This window comes from Atractosteus spatula, chromosome 6 (assembly GCF_055471065.1).
Source record: "Atractosteus spatula isolate fAtrSpa1 chromosome 6, fAtrSpa1.hap1, whole genome shotgun sequence".
NCBI classification, from domain to species: Eukaryota; Metazoa; Chordata; class Actinopteri; order Semionotiformes; family Lepisosteidae; genus Atractosteus; species Atractosteus spatula.
Window position 1 is genome coordinate 3534096 of NC_142711.1, and position 22224 is coordinate 3556319.

At 40.7% G+C, this 22224-nt stretch overlaps 1 protein-coding gene across 2 annotated transcripts in view; it reads right to left on the reverse strand.

The window, feature by feature from the left end:
• Positions 1-22224, reverse strand: part of LOC148831697 (guanine nucleotide-binding protein G(olf) subunit alpha) — a 136518-nt gene that overhangs the window by 82752 nt on the left and 31542 nt on the right. The window contains exons 1-4 of one of the 2 annotated variants that reach the window (XM_088918402.1): positions 10106-10605; positions 9795-9867; positions 8950-9004; positions 8634-8753 (exon numbers count right to left, since the gene is read on the reverse strand). In XM_088918402.1, coding sequence (XP_088774528.1) covers positions 8634-8753; positions 8950-9004; positions 9795-9867; positions 10106-10244 — 387 coding nt within the window. In that variant the 5' untranslated portion in view covers positions 10245-10605. Of the gene's footprint in view, positions 1-8633; positions 8754-8949; positions 9005-9794; positions 9868-10105; positions 10606-22224 lie in introns of those variants that run through there. The other variant, XM_088918401.1, reaches the window with a different exon arrangement.

The window sequence follows — 22224 nt, forward strand, 5'->3', positions numbered from 1 at the left end:
GGAGACACGACAAGACAAACTCGGTTTTCTAACGTTTTTGGAGCTCTTTGAAGCCAGACCATTACTAGTTTTACCTATAACGGATACAGCCATTGGTTCCGGCCCTCCAGTCCTCCAATTCACTGGACAGGATTCACTGTAAAGCAGTTCTCACTGCAAGCATGAGAAAGCAGATGAGGATGAAACCAGTAGTTCACTTTAAGACTATTCTTTGATAAACGTAGATCTGCATTACTGTAGGTCAATGGATTCGTTTTTTATTATAATTATGGTCAGCCTATTAAATTAAGCTGATATTAGGGAGTGCTCACTCTGCAGTCTGTGTGGGTCCTACTGCCCCACTATAGTCACAGGGACACTATACTGAGAAAAAGGTACCATCCTTCAGAGGAGATGTAAAATTAAGATCCTGACTCTACGTGGCCTTTAAAAATCCCAGGGCCTCCCTCGAAAAGAGTAGGGGTGTAAACAAATTGGTGTAACCAGTGGTGGCCAAATTTCCCCCTGGCCTTTACCCATCATGGCCTCCCAATAATCCCCATCTCTGAACTGGCTTCATCCCTCTGCTCTCCTCCCCACTGAGAGCTGGTGTGTGGGGAGCGGACTGGAGCATCATCCAGGTGGGGCTGCACACTGGTGGTGGTGGAGGGGATCCCCATGGGCTGTGAAGGGTTTATTATTAAAACTTAGCCTTTATCCTGGTTTAAGAACGCTAAACAACTGAATACACCCAGACCTATTTCTTTACCTGCTAGACACTGTACTGTGACTGTCTCTATTTTAACGGAGGTGACTTGTGGTCAGGAATGGCAGGGGGTCCCGCTCGTCCCAGCTGAATGCAGGGATCGGCCCAGACTGCAGACCGAGCAGGAGCTCGGCAGGAACAGTGCGCCAGCAGCATTTGGGACCGGCACTGGGAGTGCATCTAGGTTCACATATCCGCACAGTTATCACACCCCACCAGCACCGTGGGTCAGTGTTGTTGTTCCTGAAGCAGAAGCGGCTGAAAAAAAAAATCTACAAAGAAACTTTCCCACATCACAGCCCCCCTCACCCCAGCACTTTGGCAAAGTATCATTTTGATCAGTGTGAAACAAAACGATGTGCAATACACAGCTTTGAGCTAAACTACTGTTAAAAAAACCCCAACAAAACCTGAGAGTGTACCACAAACACTGAGGTGACAGATCTGTGAGTGGAAAAAAATGTCAGATGTAAAAGGCTTTTCAAAACTGGATCTGCCCCAGGCAATGCTAAGGTACATTTCTTTCTCTTCAAATGACTAACCGACTATCATGTGATTTAATTCCTCCCACTTTGAACCGCTGTAGGATTGGAAAACTGTTGATCACATAACCTCTGAATCTAGGCCTTTTTTCTGAGGGTAAACTTCACTGCTGTTTTAATGCTACGTTGCTCAAGGTACGAACCATTAACACCATAGCATACACTTCACCATACTAATTTCTTGCCTGAGGAATGTCACAACAGATTAAAATCGGACATTCTAGAGCAATGATGAAAAAAAGGGTCAGAATACCCCATCAGCTATTTTGAATATTAATTTAAATGTTATCATTTTTCCTTCAGTATATTTCTATAAGTATAAAATACTGTAAATACATATTCTTCAAAAGGGTAAGGCCCCTCGTGTAACTGAGATTGTTTCATCCTAACTGCAACCTTGCATTTATTTACTTCTGCTTTCCTCCCATATCTACATGCTTTCCAGCACAGTTACACTCCTGTATCAAATTCACAAGATCCTACAGCAGAGTAATTAATCCCAGGATGAGTAACATTCTACAGCAACACAGAATCTGAGAAGTTTGCCAGCTTGACTTTCCACCAGCTTCTTTCTGTCCTGTTTTTCATTCCCATGATTCCTCCGTCCATGTTCAATAACTGCTTAGTCCAGCACAGGGTCACCGTGAGCCAGAGCTGAATCTGTTGGATTCAGGACGCACCCTGGACACGTACACAATCACCATGCGATTGTGAGGGAGACATGCAAACTCCACACAGAAAGGTGTCCAGGCCAGAACCGAACCCAGGACCAACAAGCCAAGAGGTAGGAACACTGCCTGCAATGCCAACCTGCCTCCCTTAAGCATTGATTTCATTAACCAAACTGCAGCTCTAGGTGAAAGAAACCAACTGGCCCGTTTCACCTAAAACGTTTAAAAGTTGTCTGTCTGATTGCACAAGATTGGAACTACTTTCAGATATTATAAACTGCTTCAACACATTACTTCTTTCTAGGAATAACCGGTTATTTTTGCACTCCATAACTGCAATTACTAGCACACCTGTCCTACGTGGCCGATCCTGGTTCCTGGAAATTTGTCTTAAGTCATTCGACTGGCGATACAGTCCTGCAGTAAACCGAAACTGCCTGCGTGGTGGAGAATAGCGATTCTCCCACAAAAATCTTATTTAATTCACTTATATAGTTATCGTCCTACTCCTGTGCTGTTAACTCAAACACAAAAAAAAAATCAACAATGTAACTTATGATGCATTGTATTCAGGTAATAAAGGTTTCTGACTCATTAAACACAACAGTGTCTTTGCAATACAGTAGCTTCCTAGTTTAGCTATGAGCACAAAATACGACACAATTTAGTTTCACCTTTGCAAGTGACTGAATGGCAAAGAAAAAGTTTATTACTGGATTTTGTTTTATTTGTTAAGAACATAAGAAAGGCTGCAAACATTCAACCCATCTAACTTGTGTGGTCATTGGTATTTCAGTGACTGCAGGATCTCACCTGGTCACAGTTTCTTTTAAAGAAGGCAGGATACTGGCTACAGCAACATGGCTGTGGAGCTTGTTCCAGTTTCCCATCACACACGGTGTAAAGAACCGACTCCTTCTCTCACATTCACATGCAGGTCCTCTTCGATTCTATTTGTATCCTCTGAAGTACCAGTACTTGGGTAAGGAAAGTGCTGCCCATGTGGACAGTGGACATATCAATAAAATAAGTTAGAAAACTGGGGTTCACCTGTTTCCAGGAAACTCTGCAGCTGAATTAGTGCTCTCACTGTAAGATATGAAACGGGTACAGCAGTCCAAACGTCCATTTAGTTGTGGGTTTAGGGCTCTTGCAATATCTCTATCTGAGTAAACCCCATATTAGGATCAGGAAGGTCAGCTTCCAAAGCAAAAGCAATTCCATTAGTTACTAGAAATCTTTTTTAATGATTTAACACTAACACAGCACAAAATCTGTAATGTTTAACCATTTATTTTATTTTTACAAACTCCAGAAGACCTACAGCTCTAGAAATAGCTGATCCTTTGAGATATGTTTATACTGTACATTAAAGTTGAACCAAAAGCTGAACTTCTGCCATGACTTTTGCACTACAAATGAAATATAAACCAACTTTGTCCTATACTCAACAACTATAGAACAGGACAAAAATAAATACCCGTTTTAATCTGAAGACAATCCATCCACAGTTAGTAAGCCTTACTCTAACAACTTAACTTATCAAGTTTACTACACAATTAATGTTCAAAATGGGAAAAGTACTGTACACAAAAGCATTGCAGAAAGGAGATCTCCCCCCTCATTAAGATCATAGAAATAAAAACTGTTGAAAACTCTGTACTTTGACAAAATCCTTTTGAAGTGTTTTATCCATTGCTTTTGTTCCAAATACAGCAGAACATTAGAAAATAAAAACTACTATATTAGCTCAATGAGTTTAAATTTGTAAAACCCTTTATAAAAGAAATTCCAATAAAGTACCAAATCATTAGTAGCTCTACAGTAAAACACAACGGTAATTATACAGATGTGGTACAAACGCAATTAGTTGAATGTGTAAATTCAGAATTGTCAACGCCCACAACGTTTACTGCGGAAAGATGTGTGCTAAAGTAGGTTGATATTAGATAACAGTCCTTAAAACATAACTCTTCGAGAAGTATTACATCATCTTTATTAGTAACACGCTAAAGAAAAATTTGAACTATACAGAACTATACTGCTCACACTGCGAGTAAATGTACAACACAAAGGAAAATGTTTATTATGAGCTAATATTTTCTGTTTGACTATAGAAGCCAACATACAGAGCACATCCGGCCTAAATATACAAAACTAATAATAGACTCCATTTTACTTTTAAACATTACAGTATAGCTGGACTCCTAACACTGAAGAAAAAAACAGTTATACAACAATTATATGCTGACACTCACTACAAAAACTGAATTAATGTTTACAAGTTTTCAGCACTTGATGGCTTCATGCAAATCCTAATAAGTCAAATGCACAAAATGTGAAAATGGAACAGCAATGCTATCATTAAAATATATATGCTATAAACATATACCAGAAAGGCTAGATTTCTTCTGACTTTCATGATTGTGATTTATTTTCTGGGATGCATATGTTCAAATTAAATCAGAAAAGTTTGAAGTCTGAACTACAAATAAAATATAAATAAAATCCAATGTACTATACTGGTTAAAATATTTTTAATTCATTCTAATATCACACTGGTTCACTGGCTTCTCCCTTTTAGGAGAAAAGCTCTTAAAGGAAAGTATTTCCACTGATCTCAATCCAAGAAAACTATTGAGATCATTTTGATTTTATTCTCTAAATAAATGTAACTTCTTGAATAAGTTTTTTTTACACACATAACTAACCTTTTGGGAAAGCGCAACATTTTTTGAGAACATGTGTACCCCATAAAAGTACAGCAGCACCTAATTTGTGAAGCACCTCATCTCAGCATGAATCAAAAACTATACAATACCCATGCCTTTTATGCGTTTCAACACATATTTAAACATATTTCTGATTTTTGATTAAATTAGGTTTTTATCTCCCCCAACCTGCCTTTAGTGGGGTTGTTTTTTTAAATCAGCCTTTTCTGAACAGAGAAATTTCACCCTGATTTTCAGCGCAGCTGTCGAACTGTCTAATAATGGCCTCCGGCTTGCAGCCCAGCTCTGATGGGGCGTTCTTATGGTGCCGAATGCCTCAAGAGTTCATTAGGTCACTAGAGAAGGCTGGGTCAGGGTGTGGCCGGAAGAGAATGATTCCCAGTTAAGCTGCTGTTTCTCGAGTGTGTAAATGGACAAAATATATCTTGTACGACAGAACAGGGCATCATTCCGTACTACTAACTGATCACTCCTCACGTCACCTGAGTTTGCATTTCTTTTTCTCTCCGATTCTGAAAGACTGACCAGTAGATAGTCAATAAAAGTTCTGAATATGATATAAGGGGAGTGCTGAATTAGCACAAATCATCTTTAAGAACTAAGCCTATTGGTTTGGATTTGAAAATTGATGGTTACAAATACCGTATCCCAGAAAAGCATTACTAGGCATTTTTTAAAAGGGTGTAAGAAACTAAATCCCTAACATTTCGCTGCTTTTTCTTTCCCTGAAACCACAATTTGAACATCCATGTATAGAAAACATTTTAAAAAACATATTGTGTAAGTGTGAAGTACAGACTATAAGTGATTAAAAATATTACAAGACAGAAAGGGCAGCAGTAAATAAAAAAAAAGATTATTCATCTATTCATCATGCTTACATGATTAGAGTATATCGCGTCTTTCGGTGTCAGAAAAATACACTGGAAATGATAAATTCTTCAAATGATTATAATTAAATTATATGACATGACATTTAGACATCATAAACTGTCTTTTTAAACACCAATTTATATAAAAACAGGATCATAAATGGAGTTGAAAATCAACTGGTTACCCAACTTACAAATCATAAGCGCAAGGTCATTAAGCAAACTGGGAAAAGACTATTGTTTTAAGTACAGCGGGATTTAAAGAGGCACAAAATCTGTGATTATATAACTTGAAATGTTTTCCACCGCTGGTAGCATAATGTGCCCTTGATCTATTTGCTGTAATGCATGCACGGTACTATAAGTCAATACTGTACAGGGGTGGATATACCCCTGTCAAATCCAACAAACTCAACATCTGTAACTCACACATTTCAACTAAGTGCTTGACAGCCTTAAAAATGAAATTAAAAAGGCTAAGAAAACATCAGATAGTGTTTTATATCCTTATTAAATCATTCGGTCCTTATAATACCCTATCTAGTTTATTCCCAGAACTCTGTTTTTAAAAATTCTTCATAGAGAATGAGAAAATATTAATACTCTATAATATCTTTAGTTTATAATGGTAAACAATGACATCCAGAAAACTACCACTTAGCATTATCATTAATAAACTGAACATTTTTAATTACAGTTTAGAAATCAATTTTAAAGATCCATTTCCACATACAGTAACTGATTATTAGTCTTTATTGCTATATTATACTGTTTTAAATTTTGAACGTAAAGGAAACAGTTAAAGCAAAGCTTTCAATGTGTTTTCTTTTCAGAAGTGCAAAACATTTTGGTGCATACAGACGTTGGGGGTAAAACCTAAGCCAATATATGCACAGAAAGTCTACAGTGAGAACACAAAACATTTACCAAGCAAGACACTGTAAAACCCCCAAAACACTCCCTTAACTTTGCTTCACAATCATTCCTGAATCTGAAACTCAGGTATTCTACTGCAAGCAAGCTACTGTAAATAGTATTTGCTGTATACAGCGCGCAAAAAAAAAAGTATGCTTTCAAAAGACAAAAGTGAGTAAGACAGAGGACAGAGCCTTCAATTCAGGTCCAGAAACATGTTGGGATGAGAGTTCCTGCCTCTTTATAAAGGCAGGCAGAAGGATACACAGCCAAGCACAGGGCCTCAATAAGGCTGGTCAAGAGGGACTATGATACAGACAGCTACACAAGAAGACTGGCAGAACAGCTGCAGAGAAGCCTACAGCTTATACTGCACTACAAGACAGATGTGCAGGGTGTGTGGTATCTACATGTGTATTTAAATTAACTTAAAAATCATAGACTTTATTTTGAAGAATTGATTGGCGCTCATGTTTTTGTCTATATAAATCATTTAAATAAAATGAGGTATAAAATAATCCAAGTATTATTAATTAATAAAAGTAATTAATAATTTTTTATCATTTAAAATCACATCCTTTCCCTTGCCACTGTCTATAAACAGCCTTTGTGAGCTTACCTAGATATTACATCTTATTTTGTAAAAGAGTAAGAAGTGTTTTTAATTTCAGTTTAATTTAATTACAGTTTTTAAAGTATATGCATGTCGGAGAAAAGGCTTTCCCAAAGCTTTCCAAGTTCTTCAAATAATACCTTAAATTACCAAGCATTCGCAACCACCAGCATTTTTAAAATTCCTGCAGTTTTCATATTTATATTATTTCATCTTCACACAAAATGTCTTCAAATAGTGGCTGTGGAAAGGAGAACTATTTGACCTGCCTTAACACATTTCTACTAATTGGGCTAAAGCTGACTGTAACTTCTTTTGGGATGAAGAAGAAATTGTCATAGTAATTGTACCACAACTTTTTGGGAATTATAATTGAATTGATGTAGCCACACACGAAGGTAAGACATGAGAACTGGAGAACTAGGTAACACTGTGCTTTTTAAAGTCATAACTGCATCCAATTCCTACCCATTTCCATCCCACAGATCTCCCAATTCAATTCCTGGAGGGTCTAGTAGTGTGTGTGTTTTTATTCTAACCAGGCTCTCGGTTAGTCTGAATAATTATTAAATAAGTTCCATAATAGTAATACTTGGGATCAGGATCAGGATCCAAGGTGTTTGATAAGTAACTGTACCTCTGATGAAGACTGATTAAACTGTTACAGGTTTAGAACAAACATACAGCATACTTACTGTATAAGAGGTTAATTGTTTAATTGACTCAGGCTGTAATGGAAAACTGGGAAACATACAGTACTTCAGAAAGTGAGTCTGAGGCCCCTGCTTTATAGATTCAACTCAAAATGAAGAGGAAAATAATATTCTGTGCAGTGATTTAAACTTGATTTCCCAAGCATGAATACATGAGGCAGCTGCTACCGTTTGAAAGTTTTGTTCATGAAATATGTTTCAAGTTCCAGTTTCCGGGCTTATTTGTGAATGACTGATAAGAGATGCCACTGGTCACGCCACAGCCAAGCCCGCAACAGGAAACACAAACGAAGGGCAAGATGAGCAAGGTCCACTGTCTGACAGGTCACTGCCAACTGACAAACTCCCACAAATCGAACAGCGCCTTTCCCTCAGCGGGCTCAAAACGGCACATTTCAATCGAGCCCATACTTTCGGGTAACAAAGTACTTCAATCCAGACAGCATGAACGTTACATTTTCTGGACAGGTGTGCTGGGACACTACAGTATGCTAATGCAGAAAGTAAAATCGTTCTGTTGCCTTCACCCGTTATCAAAACGAACCAGGTGGTGTTCAGACTCCTCTGAAATCAAAAGCCCAGCCCTTTCACCTGTAAGCACAACGAAAGTGGTAAGTGTCCTGAAAGGTCCCAGGCACCTCTTAGTTGCCTGTATCAGTCCCAATGTTCAATCAGATGGCTAACTCCCACGAAACTAGACAACCTCTACATAAAACAATGGGTGAACAGTCCGTTTTAATAAGTTCAAATAAGGAAACATCTCAGCATCATACAACCAACTTCCAACGCTTGTGAAACTGAGCGATGGAGTAAAATCCCAGAGACCTTACCTGTGTATAGTCGAAGTCCGAGAGAGGCGCTATACTTTTGATGTAGTCCATTCTGAACTGGTTGTCTGGATTGCCCAACGGGACTGGAGGTATTAAAGTGCTCATCGCCGAAACTATAGTCTGCAAAGCAGATAAAAACAGAAACACAGGCATTAAGCTGGATAAGTACAGGATAAATAAGAGGATAATCCAGTCTGATCAGCAAAATGGGATTGCTGTGTGCAATCTCACAGAAAGCAACGGCACGTTTTCGTGTATTTTAATTCTCGACGTAAAAAGAAATAAAAACCCCAAATTACAACAATACCATACTTACCACTATGGCATCCTTTACATTTTTCCGAATGTCCTGGATTTTCTGTTTCTTTTCTCTGCATGAAAGAGGAATAGAGGTTACCTTCACGGATGCACCGACAGAAAACTGGGAAGAAACTTTCACTTAAACGTCTTGGTTTCGACAAAATCTGGAGGTCAGTTTCCGCGCACGCACACACACACACAGACACACTACAGTCCGCTCCAGTGCTGTCTGTCTGCGGTGTGCCTGTACAGTACATCCTGTGTTACAGTATGTGCAGGAGTAACACTGTTAAAAACACTATAGGGTCCTACATGCTAAAAAAAAATTTAAACGATGAGTCACTAATTAATCAGCCGTAGCCTAATGTTAATATTGCTCAGCGGCGTTATCAGGAAAATGGTCAGATTCATAATCATACTGTATTCTCTCGTTAATGCAATTACGTCGGGTTCGGTTCAATATCGTGGTCGGGCGCCCTTCTGCAACCCTTTTTACCAGCTTTTGCCTCGACATGCGACACCGACACACTTCGAAAACGACATTCTGGCACGGATTCCCCCGCAGGTTACGCTGGCGCTCGGTGTAAATCTGTGACAATTTCGTCTTTCGCGTTAGGAGTTATTAGTAATCAGGGGAAACTAGTCGCCATGTTGTTGCTACACTGTGGGCCCAGGACGAACTGCAGTAACGCCGAAATACGGGGCAAATCTGCGTGTCTCTCTCCCCGACTCGCCCGGCTAGCCCAGCGAGTGTCACTGCAGGAACCGTGCACATTTTGCAACACCAGAACAGGAAAACAATGTGTCAACCAGGGGGCCCGCCGATGAATACGGATGCGATTAAAACAACAGTTCACTCACTCTGCATTAAATCCATTGACGTGTAGGATCCGCATCTGTTTGACAATAGTGCTCTTTCCGGACTCTCCAGCTCCTTTCAAAATAAAATAATAATAAAAAAAACAACAACAAATAAATGAGTCGTGCACAATCAGTACGGCCTAAAATTTCCTGTTTCGCTAGCCATAACGAGATCCTCTGGAAACCCAAGGCAAGCGTATTATTACAAATACTCATCCGTGACACCGAGCTGTCAAACAAGTAAGGGCGAAACAACGCACAGATTTTACACAACGCTATATATACATAAAATCCATTTGGCCCGTCCTTACCCAGTAAAAGCAGTCGATGCGTGGCTTTGTACGCCTGTCTTTCTTTTTGCAACTGTTTTTCAATTTTTTTATTCGCTTCTCGTTGTGCTTTTTCGTCGATGCGTTGATCTTCAGTTTTGCTGTTGCCTAAACAACCCATCTTCCGCTATTTTCGGTTTTTTTTTGTCTTACAAGAAATAGAGTAACAAAAATAAAAACTATACTATGTAGAATATATATATATTTAAAAAAAAAAACCCAAACGGTGCAAAAAAAAAATATCCGTGCGACGGTTCCTCCGTCGCTGCGAAAAAAAAAAAAGATCCCTCTCACAATTTTGTTCCGAACCTCTCTACACGCCGAACCTTAGAGGTAAAAAATATCCAATAAATATGTATACGTTATAAATAAAAAAATCGTTAGAAGAAGTCTATAAATACACACAAAGAGTGGAGCGGGCTGCTTCTGTAATCCAGCCTACTGCTCCTCTCCCACTCCTTCTTCTCCACTCTCTATATTTCTATCTCATTTCTATCTCTATTTCTGTCTCTTTAACTCAGCACTGCCTCTTTCTGCCGCACCAGGAAGTAGCCCTGAACCGTGAAAAAAAAAGCTCGCTGTTCCAGGGTTGAGCTATACCCTACCGCTGGAGCAATAAAATGAACCGAGTCCTTGCAATCGACATCCTCTCCTGCTACAGAAACGCGTCGTTAATGAATTAAACGCCATCAGGTGGCTGTTCTCAAAGGCTGTGGATGTACAACCACCGTGGGCTGGACCTGCACACGGGTTTTTTAAAAAACTGACAACGTAGGTAAAATCAAAGCCCAGGCTTATAGTTCTAGCACCATCTTCCTCTAATTGCAATTTCATTTCATTTTATATCTTTTTTAAAAAAAAAGAAAAGAAAAGGTTGGGTTTTCGTGGTTTACCACGACTTGAGAAAAAGAAAAGGTGAGAGGATTCAAAGATGTAAAAGATCCGAGAACCAAAAAAATAAAGCGGGGAGAGAGGGGAAAAAAAAAGTTAGAATGTCCCTCGAATGACAAAAAAAACTCGCCTGCTGCACCTCCCCTCACTCTGGAATAACTGAACTGGGCTCCGCACTGCCGCTGCTTAAAAACACCGGTACTGCAGCAGAAAACAAAGCAACTGCACCATTATTCAAGCCCAGACCGTTAAGAGAAAATGCAATTGATAGGTCGACCGTACATTTATCCAAACATACATTTAAACAAACCATTGCAATGGTCATTACTATGGGCTCTGCCTGCTCTACAAGCTACTGTACGTGTCAGACAACCGTGCCATCAGTAAGTGGTCTTAAAAATTGGGAATGCACCGACAACTGGGACAGTGGCACGAGCCTGCATGTAATCTTCAAGAATCCACACATTTCACAGCTGGCTGTTAATTAATCACTCGAGATAACCCTAAACACATTTAAAAAAAATGCTAGTATGGACCGAAACTAAACAGGATACACGAGACTGTAAAGACTGTTACGACACCCTGTGGAAATCGAACCCTGGTAATTCCAGTGCTAATGCAACAGATTCATCAGAGGAAGGTGGACAAGCTGTAAGCTGGGGGACTAATGAGATGCAAAGACCCATCATTGCAACTTCAGTCCACATCTGCCAAGCAAGATCTGAGCAAGGAAGCTGCCATCACACCTTCCAGCTTCCTGGAACAGTTGTCTTCCACAGAGTTTAGATGTTGCTTCTTCCTTGTACAGAGGTTTGACACTTGTACAGCTTTGTCCAGTGCAGTAGTAAGTACCCAGTAAATGATCAGTCATGGTAAAATACAGCAGCAGGTCTGTCATAATGTAGAGTCTATAATAATGTAAAACTGGTAGTCTTTAATAATGGAACAAGTAAAGGTTGATTCCATGCTGATAAACAGACGAGAGAAACAGTTTCAGCTGTAGAGTCTTCTTTGGGTATTACTTGACAGCCAGGGCATGCCGACACAGATCCAAGCTTGAATGTCTGTAACAACGAACAGCTTCATGTAGAAGACCCATGTCAAAACCATCTGATATTATCTCAAGAAAAGTGGTTAAATGTTTCCAAAATGCTACACTGGACATATTACATTTTTTCTAGCTTCCATTATTTGCTAAAATGAAAGAAAAACAGAACTTTTGTTTCCTCATATTGTCCTTTTTCTACAGAAGTGCTCCGACTTCACATCTAGTTTGACGGACAGCTGGTATTGGACTGGACCGTGAGTATCCTGTGCTCCATGCTGGGATGCCTGGGACAGAGACAGGCAGGATATGGACAGGACACTGTTGGGAGTCTTAGGGCATGGGCAGGTGCTTGCTTGTAATTGAACCCCAGCCACCAGCCCCTAAGGTCCTACCTTGACACCAAATAGTCCAAACTCTTTGGCGAGGTACATTGAAACCACCTCACCAGCATGCAACAAGTATGTGTGGAGTAAAGTGTGCACAGGCTCTGAAGAAAGACGCCTCATTGCTAACACGAGTACAGGGTGCCACGCTTTAATTAGCAGGGCAGGGTTGGGAGATGAGTGGTTTTAAAAAAACAAAAAACAGTGAATGCAGAACAATGTTAAAAGAAAAGGAATGATTCCACTGGACAATCAGCTTGGAATTTCTGAAATATCTGAAACACAGAGCAAAACCCACATTTTTCCAAGAAACGTAAAACAGCTGTTCTTGACAGGCCTTCTCAGTTTTTAGACTTTAATCAGACTCTGACACTAAGGGCAGACCTTAATTATTAGTAATTAATAGTGAGGCAGTGCCCCCCTAGTCTGGTGAACAGTGTATGCAAAATAATGGGCTGGAATCCCAGCTAGGAGATGACAAGAGATAACTCAGAAGTGCCCTAGTCAATGGCCTGCTATACAGAGAAGGGACTTATAAAACACTGGCGGAACCAATAGGAATACTTTTTCCTAATTCAAATACAGTTAATGTAATTTTTGATTCAGAAGAACTTAACTAGTAAATCATTATTTCAATCATCATGCATTTGTAACTGCATCCATGAATTAAAAAAAAAGTGTTGAGAATGTGAATATTTATTACTTGAACTACAGTATGTATAAACAGAAATAGCCACTGTTCCAATAAGTAATTATAGGGTTTACTAAATGAAGCTTAAGGGATATTGGATTCAAAGAAAATCAGATGCTTTCATAGTCTTAGCAATTGCTGTATGACTCTGGTGCTGAAGCACGATTAGACTTGCACTTGTGTTTTCGCATTGTGATTTGACTGGGTATTCTCTGCGTATAAAAACTGCAAAAAGTGGATATATTACACACATTCTGTCACTTTTGCTAAAGAAATTGCACAACCAGCTAAGAAAAGGTAAAAGCTGGGCAGTCACAGGAACGCTGCAGAGTGGAGGCACCTAAAGGCATATAGCCAAACTACTGAATGTCTCACAGTTAATCATGGCATAATCAGTTAATCAGTTCCCAATGTCAAGTATTTAGTAGATGTCCAAGGTGCATAGCTCGCTACCAGGACTGACTGATGGTAACTATTGCTTATAAGAGATCACAAAAGTGCAACACAACACTGACAGCGGCTGAATGAAATGACAGCAGTCCACTGCTGACAATACAAACCGTGAGAAAGTGAACACTATTAATCTGTGAGCCCACGGAGCATAATCCATGCCACTGGAGCAGGCAACACTGGCGACGAACAACAACCCAGTCATCTCACTTAATGCTCTCCAACGGGTCAAGGTCCATGACAGGGCGTGTTCTCATGTGAGAAAAGAGTAGTAGCCTTCTGCAATGGACCTTTATGGCTTTATGGCCGATATGGAACAGAATGTCTATGATTAGCACAGCTGGCTACCACAGGGCCGCGTCACAGCTCCCTGCTCATGCAACAGTATAATCAACCATCACGTTATGCCCTTTCGCGCACTGCGAAGACAGCAGATTCGTTTTTCGAGCCGACAGGGCACAAGCTCAACTTGTACATGGCATTACCGGCACCTCTGCACGACAATACTGAACGAAAACAAACCAAACTGATTACATTGCTTAGTCAGCAATGTCCCCAGACCTGTTGCTCATAGAAAATGTTTAGGAAATTAGGAAATTGATTGGCCACAGAATCGGGAAGGGATCTGAAAGAATAGCTCAAGTGCCATCAGGCTGACCCAACAGACAGTGCATCAGCATGAAAGTCCACCTCATGGCTGACATCACTTTTGGATGTTTACACAACTAATTTATTGTCACACAATTAATGTCCCATATAATGTATATACAGTATGGTATTATAATCAATACAAGTATTTTAACGATGCAGTTAGTGAATACTTACATTGCCGGTCTTCAACTTGCTGAAATGCTATCTATATAGATTTACAACTCATTCAACCTTGGTGTCAGAAATATCTGTGTAAACTCTTGGAACCAACATACAACCTGAGGCTGTTGCACTTTCATTTCACAAATGAATAATACTAATTCCCTATATTACACTTACATAGCGCTTTTCTGGACACTCCACTCAAAGCACTTTACAGGTAAAGGGGATCCCCTCCACCACCACCAGTGTGCAGCCCCACCTGGATGATGCGCCAGTCCGCTCCCCACACACCAGCTCTCAGTGGGGAGGAGAGCAGAGTGATGAAGCCAGTTCAGAGATGGGGATTATTAGGAGGCCATGATAGGTAAAGGCTAATGGGAAATTTGGACAGGACACCGGGTAACACCCCTACTCTTTTCGAGAAACGCCCTGGGATTTTTAATGACCACAGAGAGTTAGAACCTCGGTTTTATGTCTCATCCAAAGGATGGAGCCTTTTTACAGTACAGTGTCCCCGTCACTAAACTGGGGCATCAGGACCCACACAGACCGCAGTGTGAGCTCCCCTTGCTGGCCCCACTAATACCTCTTCCAGCAACAACTATAGTTTTTCCCAGGAGGTCTCCCATCCGGGTACTGACCAGGCTCACACCTGCTGGGCTTCAGTGGGCTGCCAGTGGTGAGCTGCAGGGTGACATGGCTGCTGGCTCAATTTGACAATTAGGAAGAAATCACAAGGATCACCTCCCCAGCCCCTCATGAGAAGACAGCTTCAGGAGGAGTAACAATATTTTCCTAAAACTGGTGGTTGACCAGCATAAGGAACTGTGACAAGACTTTTATTGGGGTGGATACTTCTCATTTGCAAGACGCATTTACTAACCTCATGATCGCTTTGCTCCAGCCTGCTCTGCGACTCGGACTCAGCGTTCCAGAGCCTGTGCTCTTATGTCCATGCTAATGCCTTTGTCAAGTGGAATTCGGGGCAGCCAAACCTTTTCTTTCTTGCTTTACATCTTTTAAACGCATTTTTTTATTTAGTCATTATCTCAATTCTCCATCTGCAAGACAGTTCCATTAGCTTCCTGCGCTTCTCTCAGATGATGCTTTTTACAGAGCCCCTAACAAAAAGACATTTCACAGGCCTGTCTTTTCAAGTTCTGATGAGCCGTTTTAGACACTGCGATGGTCTGGACCACATATCTCAAGCATTTCTAACCCAAGAGAGGCCTTAGAGTGGACAAGCTGTATCTGGGTTCTGTTCTGAGCATTTGTCTGACATTTTGCTATGAAATGTGCTAAGATTACCTTATTTGGGAAATGCAAATGTATGCAAATATAAACATAATATTGTTTGGCTTTTCTCAGTTAATCTTGTTGAAGATTTTGTTTTTTGCACACTCCCAAAGATCAGATGAAGTTTAACTCTCACCCCAGAAAAAATCATTTAAGGCACAATGAACCCAGGAATGCGATCTTTACCTCCCTCAAGTGAAAGTGTTTTGTCAAGTAATGCCCCCAGATGTGTATGAACTGACTAATTACAAGTATTTTCAATGCTGCACTTTCTACACACCAAACCCATCTTCTTTTATCATATGCTGACATTCCAGATTAAAAAAAAACAATTATGTACCAAAGCCTCACCCGATGCAACTTGAGAAGTCTGGGTCTTTGTACGTACTGCAGACCAGGATTCCATTTATTAGTTTAGAAATATAATTTAGAGTGAGCTCTTCAATATTACACCACTTCAAACTGCACAGATCTAACCGTTAATTCAAGCACCAAGGACCAGCCCTGCCTGCAAGGTAAACCATTAATCACCATTTGCAATGACTTAAAATCATGAGTTACAACAAGGTTACCTATAGACCATTTCTCTTGAAAGTCTTCACTGAAATGGAGCAAGACCTGACTCAAAGGCATCTCCCATAAGATTTCAGCTTTATGACAAACAAGAAAGGAAGAACCTATCCTTTACAGATGAGAAAAGAGCCTGCAAACCATCTAGCGTGTTTGGTTGCCAGCAGCTAAGTGGTCCATGCAATGAAGATTGTTTCCCGTTACAATGTTAAACAAACCTATATAGTGAGAAGCAATATTTTCAAAGCTTTCCCCTGCCGTGCGGCAGTATTTAGGATAGCCTGCTTGTGGTTTGTTACAGCTTGCCAAGTGGTTGGTCCTGCGCCTCGTTCTTGGATGCCATCAATGATCAGGGCACTGAAACTGGTCAATGCAAACCGTGGTTTCTTCCAGATCCGCCCAGAACGTCTCAGTGGCATTTAATACGTCGTAGATATTCCTCACGTATTCATTTCACCCACGGGGCTCGATGTGCCGGGCGGCTGAGTGGATCCTCTCGCTTGCAGCCTCTCTCATCTTCTCGTGTCGTTGACCTGGCTGTGCACCTCAGGCCATCCTTGTGTTGTAATGTGATCCCACACGCCGGAGACCTACAGTCCCCCCCATATGTTTTCAGCAAGCAATCCGTCCTGGTACCTTTGTGCAGCTCGTTCTATTTCAAGCACACAAACATTCCCGAGACCTGAAGGGGTGGAGTATGGAGCAGCCCAGCCATGGCGCCAGCAGCGCCGCGCGCTCGCCATGTGGCAGGGCCCCGCGCTCACAGCCCTGCGCGCACTGGCGTCACCACATCACAAGAAAGATACTGCTGATCTGGAATCAGCCACGAGAGGACCACCCAAATAAGAGAATGTCTTACTCCGATACACCTAGTGATCTAAACCTCTACAGTCTCGGATAGAGGTTATCTGGGGAATTGATCGAAGTTCTCGGCATCCTCAAAGGTGGATGAGGAAAAACAACATGCACATGAACATGCATTATTAGTTCATTAACCCAACGAAGTATTAGTTCTAATTACTTCTAATCTAAGTATTAGTACTAATACATTAACATAGTATTAGTTCATTAACCCAACAAAGAACAGGAAGCATCTCTTTGCACAGAGGGTTATGGGTCAAGCGACCCAGCCCTGCTGTCCAATCTAATACCCTCCCCTAGCGTCTTTAAAAAAATAGCTGGATGAGATCTTTGAAAGAATTAGCTGCGAACTACCAAACAGCTTCGATGGGCCCCTCTGGTTTGTATCCTTTCTTACTGTATGTTCTCGTGCAGTGTTCCTGGTAGCCCTCCCGCGTTTGTCCCCAGATATGCTCTGGTCGCTGCTCTGAAAAGACTTGAGCTTACTCACTGCAGATACAGTACGTACATGTACTCAAGCATGCTATACAGTAATCTTTCATATCTATTTTTGTCACTGTCTGTCACAGCAAAAGCATTAGAAAAACACTAAAAACAACATTATTCTAAACACTACTGTATATCGTTTTTTGCATTTTCCTTAAACAGACCTGCTTGCTGGTCAACACCTTTGTATGTAATAATGAAACTGTTCTGCATTCCCAATAAGGCAGTAAATGCAGCAATGCTGTGATTTAAGCTGTATTTTTAGACAGAAAATAGTAGGGGAATTTTGTTATCTTTGGCTTTGAGATATCAGCGACAGTCATCTGGAACAACGAAATACCATAAATCACGTTCCCCATTGTTTTAATATACAGTACTTTCTGTTACATTTGCAAGATTTCACATTCTGTAGCTCAAAGTTATAAGATTTACAAGCAGACAGATGTAACTTTCTCAACCACTGAAGTGCCAAGTTGCAACTACTTTTTTTCAATTAACCAGGATCTCTGGCTCTGACTCACAACCCATTTGTACTTCTAATACAAAACGCTCCAGACACATAAAGTCTTTAACAACTGCAACTAAATGTAAATAACCTCAACTTTATCACCAAATGGAAGTCATGCAACAAAGTCTCTATTAAGGAAGACAGGCCAGAAATGTGAAGGATTTTTACCCAGGTGTAGTGTTACGGTTGTTGTTATCTGAAGTAAGAGGAGGAATCTGTATATAAAAATCTGAATCATTTTCCAGATCAGTGCAAGATTGACAACACCAGCAGATGAGTCCCATGGTGCAATATTGCAGGGTAGCTAAAATACTTTTTCAAGCAGCGCCCCCCAGAATGGAACTGATCAAAAAGCCAACTAGGGATTTACATTAAATGAAGAGTAATATCTTTTAAATAGTTTGTTTCAATTTGTTCATAAAACTTACTCTTCTTCAGAAGACGCGGAAATCAGATCTTATAATATTTAAAAACTGCTTTGACTGAAACATTTGAAAAATACTAAAAATACTTTCAACAACTGTGCATTGAAGTCCATAGAAAATTATTATATATATTTTAAAAACACATTCTTATTGCAATACTCAGACAAAAAGGTTTTTCAAGTCCCGATAGATAAATCGTTGGAAAGGAAAACTGAAGAATTTTGAAAGACTGCAAATAACAGTATATGGACATTTCGTATTCTAGAAATACTTTTTTGTGAAGATTTAGCAGTTATAACAGCCATTAAACAACACAAAGACACAAACAGAACACCTTTCACTACACTGCTCTTTTAAAAACACGGAAGAACTGTTACTGTAGTTCATTAAGAATGTTTTTAAAATAAAACAATTACAATATTTTCCTTTTTGTTCACAAAAAGTGTCAAACCACCACAGTTTCCATTCACTGCTTTGACATAGGGTGTGATGTTAGCATATCTATCACTATTCTGTCATTACAGGCATCCTATTCAAAGAACAAAGAGACTCTCATGTAAAAAATATATATGTAGAAAAAAAGATGCAAATTATATTTTATATAGCAGGGCGAGTAGCATGTAGCAGCTCTCTATGCAAATCAGAGTGTACTCAAATTCACCGTAAGCTGCCGGTTAACTCCTAACCTTCCAACGTACTGTACAGTTTCAGAAACCGTAATCCGCCCACAGCTCCCTCTAACGGCTGGCAACAGTATAACAGTTCTGTTGTGATGCCGTTTTAAAAACTGTCAGACATCTTAATCAATGACCTACGCAGGAGTATGTCAAAGATTTCTTTGCTATTGTCAAGAAAAGGTTAACAATACATTTCATTCAATGATATCATTTCTACATTCTGCATTAAGACTGTGATTTGCTACTGTGAGTAATGTTACTGCAGCTGTAAGGCAACTGCGATATCAAATATCACCCACTGTCTTGCAATCACAGGTGAATGGAAACGAATATTTTTCTTCACATGGGAGCTCCATTCAAGCTTTATGATTGTTTCTAATCTTCAGATATATTTTTTCTTCATTAACATTAAAGGAAGAGAAAAAATTAAGAAGAATTTGGAGTTCAGAAGCGCGGGGGTCCTGGGTTCCATTCCAGACCTGGGGTGATGTCTGTGTGGAGTTTGCATGTTCTCCCCACGTTCACGTGGGATGCCCTCTGGGTGCTCCAATTTCCTCCCAAAGACACGCTGGTTAATCGGCTCCTGAGAAAACTGGCCCTGGTGTGTGTGTTTGTCTTTCTGTCCTGCGATGGATTGGTGTCCCATCCAGGGGGTATCACACCCTGCACCCGAAGTTTCCTGGGTCAGGCACCGGCTGCCCCACAACCATGAATGGGATGAACGGCTACTGAAAGTGATGTGATGATGATGAGAAGAACAGTAAGGCTCTAAGCTGTATTAATTCTCTGCAAGGAGGAAAGGCGATGTACCGAAGACACATTCTACCTTTCAGTGGTAGATGTGTGCTTCAGCTCTTGTCCCAGGCAAGGGTCCAGAATCACCTTAGATGTTATCCTGGCTAACACAGTGGCTGCTGCTGTGAAAGTGGCTTAAAACAGAAACAGATTAAGCACAAGGCCGTTCTTTATTGCTCCATTAATAAGAGCTAGATTAGTGGCGTAAATATGTTGTGAACCCACCCTCTTGTAAAAGCATCATAAATATTTCTGCATACTCACTTTGGAACTAGAACTTGTGAAAGTTTTAGGGTTTGCAAAAAAAATAACCAACTGAGGTGCCCGATCTCTCGATCCCCAGAGCAGGCACAAGAATAACATGCACCGCCTCCGTGGCCAGCTCAGAGGGGGTTCTGTATATCCGGTGCCCTAAATTAAGAACATAGCTCTCTGGCCTCTGTATACATTCTCTTACACAACCCTGAAATTATGGTTATTTTTATCATGCCATTATCGTACAATGGTCACCGCACACTGATGTTAAAAATAAACATCAAGAAAATTTTTTGACAATGCACAATACATTTTTTTTGTCAGACGTTGTGGCCACGGACAGTTTTGAGCACGTAGTAATGATGTACCCCTTCCATTCCAGGCACTGGAGCAATGTTTGGCTCCCCCTAGTGGCGCATTTGAGAAAGCAAATTTTACATGCAGGCGAGACGACATCAACATAGAGCTTCCAATTTCAAGTAACTGAAGAAAAAAAAACACGTGACAAAAAAGTATATATTTCCAAACTAAAAAAAAGTAAATTTCAAAAGCTGCAACGGGGGTATTTCACTAGTAAACAAAACAAATATGGCTCACTATTTTACTAATTTCTCCAAAGGTATTGAGCATAAAATACGGAAGATGTAACTATATAAAAGCAGACCTGAGCACGTAGTAAACAGTCAGCATGTTTTAGACATAATTACGTTTTCTTATTTATTTTTAAGATTAACTCACCTTTTGCACCGCATTAGCAGCCCCATGTCTGCTCATACTGTATGTATACCGTATTACATGTTCCTAACCTATAGGCAACTGATTAAAAGCGCCAAAAGTTAATCATGTTGGCCGCCGATTACAAATGGCCATTTAGCAGGTTTAACTTATCTTAACTAGCAAGCGATAAAACATTCAAAGAGTTTTTCTGCAGAGTAAAATTTTTTTGAAGGAGAGTTTTCGGAAAAATTATAAACAACTCAATACTAGACCCGAGCACAGTATACAGTATGTGACACACATTAACTGAGTAATCAGTGGAAATGATCTAAAACTTAAAACTCTTTCACTGACTACTGTACATACCGGCAATGTTCAAATATTTTTATATTTAGCTCTCCTGCTCTCAAATGGTCAACCCTAAACTGACAGCGAACATATTTAAGAGAGAAAGAGAGATCCTAATTTTCTTAAAGAAGTTGAGAACCCATTCTACCAGGGAATACAAAGAAGAGGGCCCTCTTATCCAAGCACCTCAGCGTTTTCTGGAAGGCCCGTTTCAACAAGTGCCCGCCCAGCTCAGCTACAGTGAAGACTCATCAAGCGCTGACTGTGGGGGCCAGGGGCCAGTGGCCAGTGGCAAGCCTTGGTGTCCAAACAGGCCAGACAAGGCCAGACTGTACTCATCAGCAGGACAAGGACGTGCGGGGAGAGGACTTCAGGAGCAGCACACAGAACAGCTCTAGAATCGCAGAGCGAGCGAGCGTCTCGTGCTCGTGCAGGGGCCGGTCCCGGTGAGAAGCTGAAAGAGGCGTCATTCACAGGAGGAAGGTTCCTTCTCACGTGCGCATTATGGATCATATTACTTAGAAGTAGCAGCTGCACTTGGTGCCAGAAAAAAAAAGCCTACCAGTGCACTATTAAACAAAACCTAAAACAGTAAGATCTACTTATCGTACCTTTGTAGTTACTTTGTAGTTACAATTCGGGGTTGCGTGAGAGCCCGAGCCTATCCTAGCCAGCATCGGGCACAAGGCGGGTACGACCTGGACGGGACGTCAGTCCATCACAGGACACACAGCACGCACACCAGGGCCAGTTTTCCCAGTGAAACACCAGCCTGTCTTCTGGACTGTGGGAGGAAACCGGAGCACCTGGAGGAAGCCCATGGGAGCACGGGGGAGTGTGTGAGCTCCACGCAGACACAGCAGCACCCCAGGTCTGGAGCTGAGCCC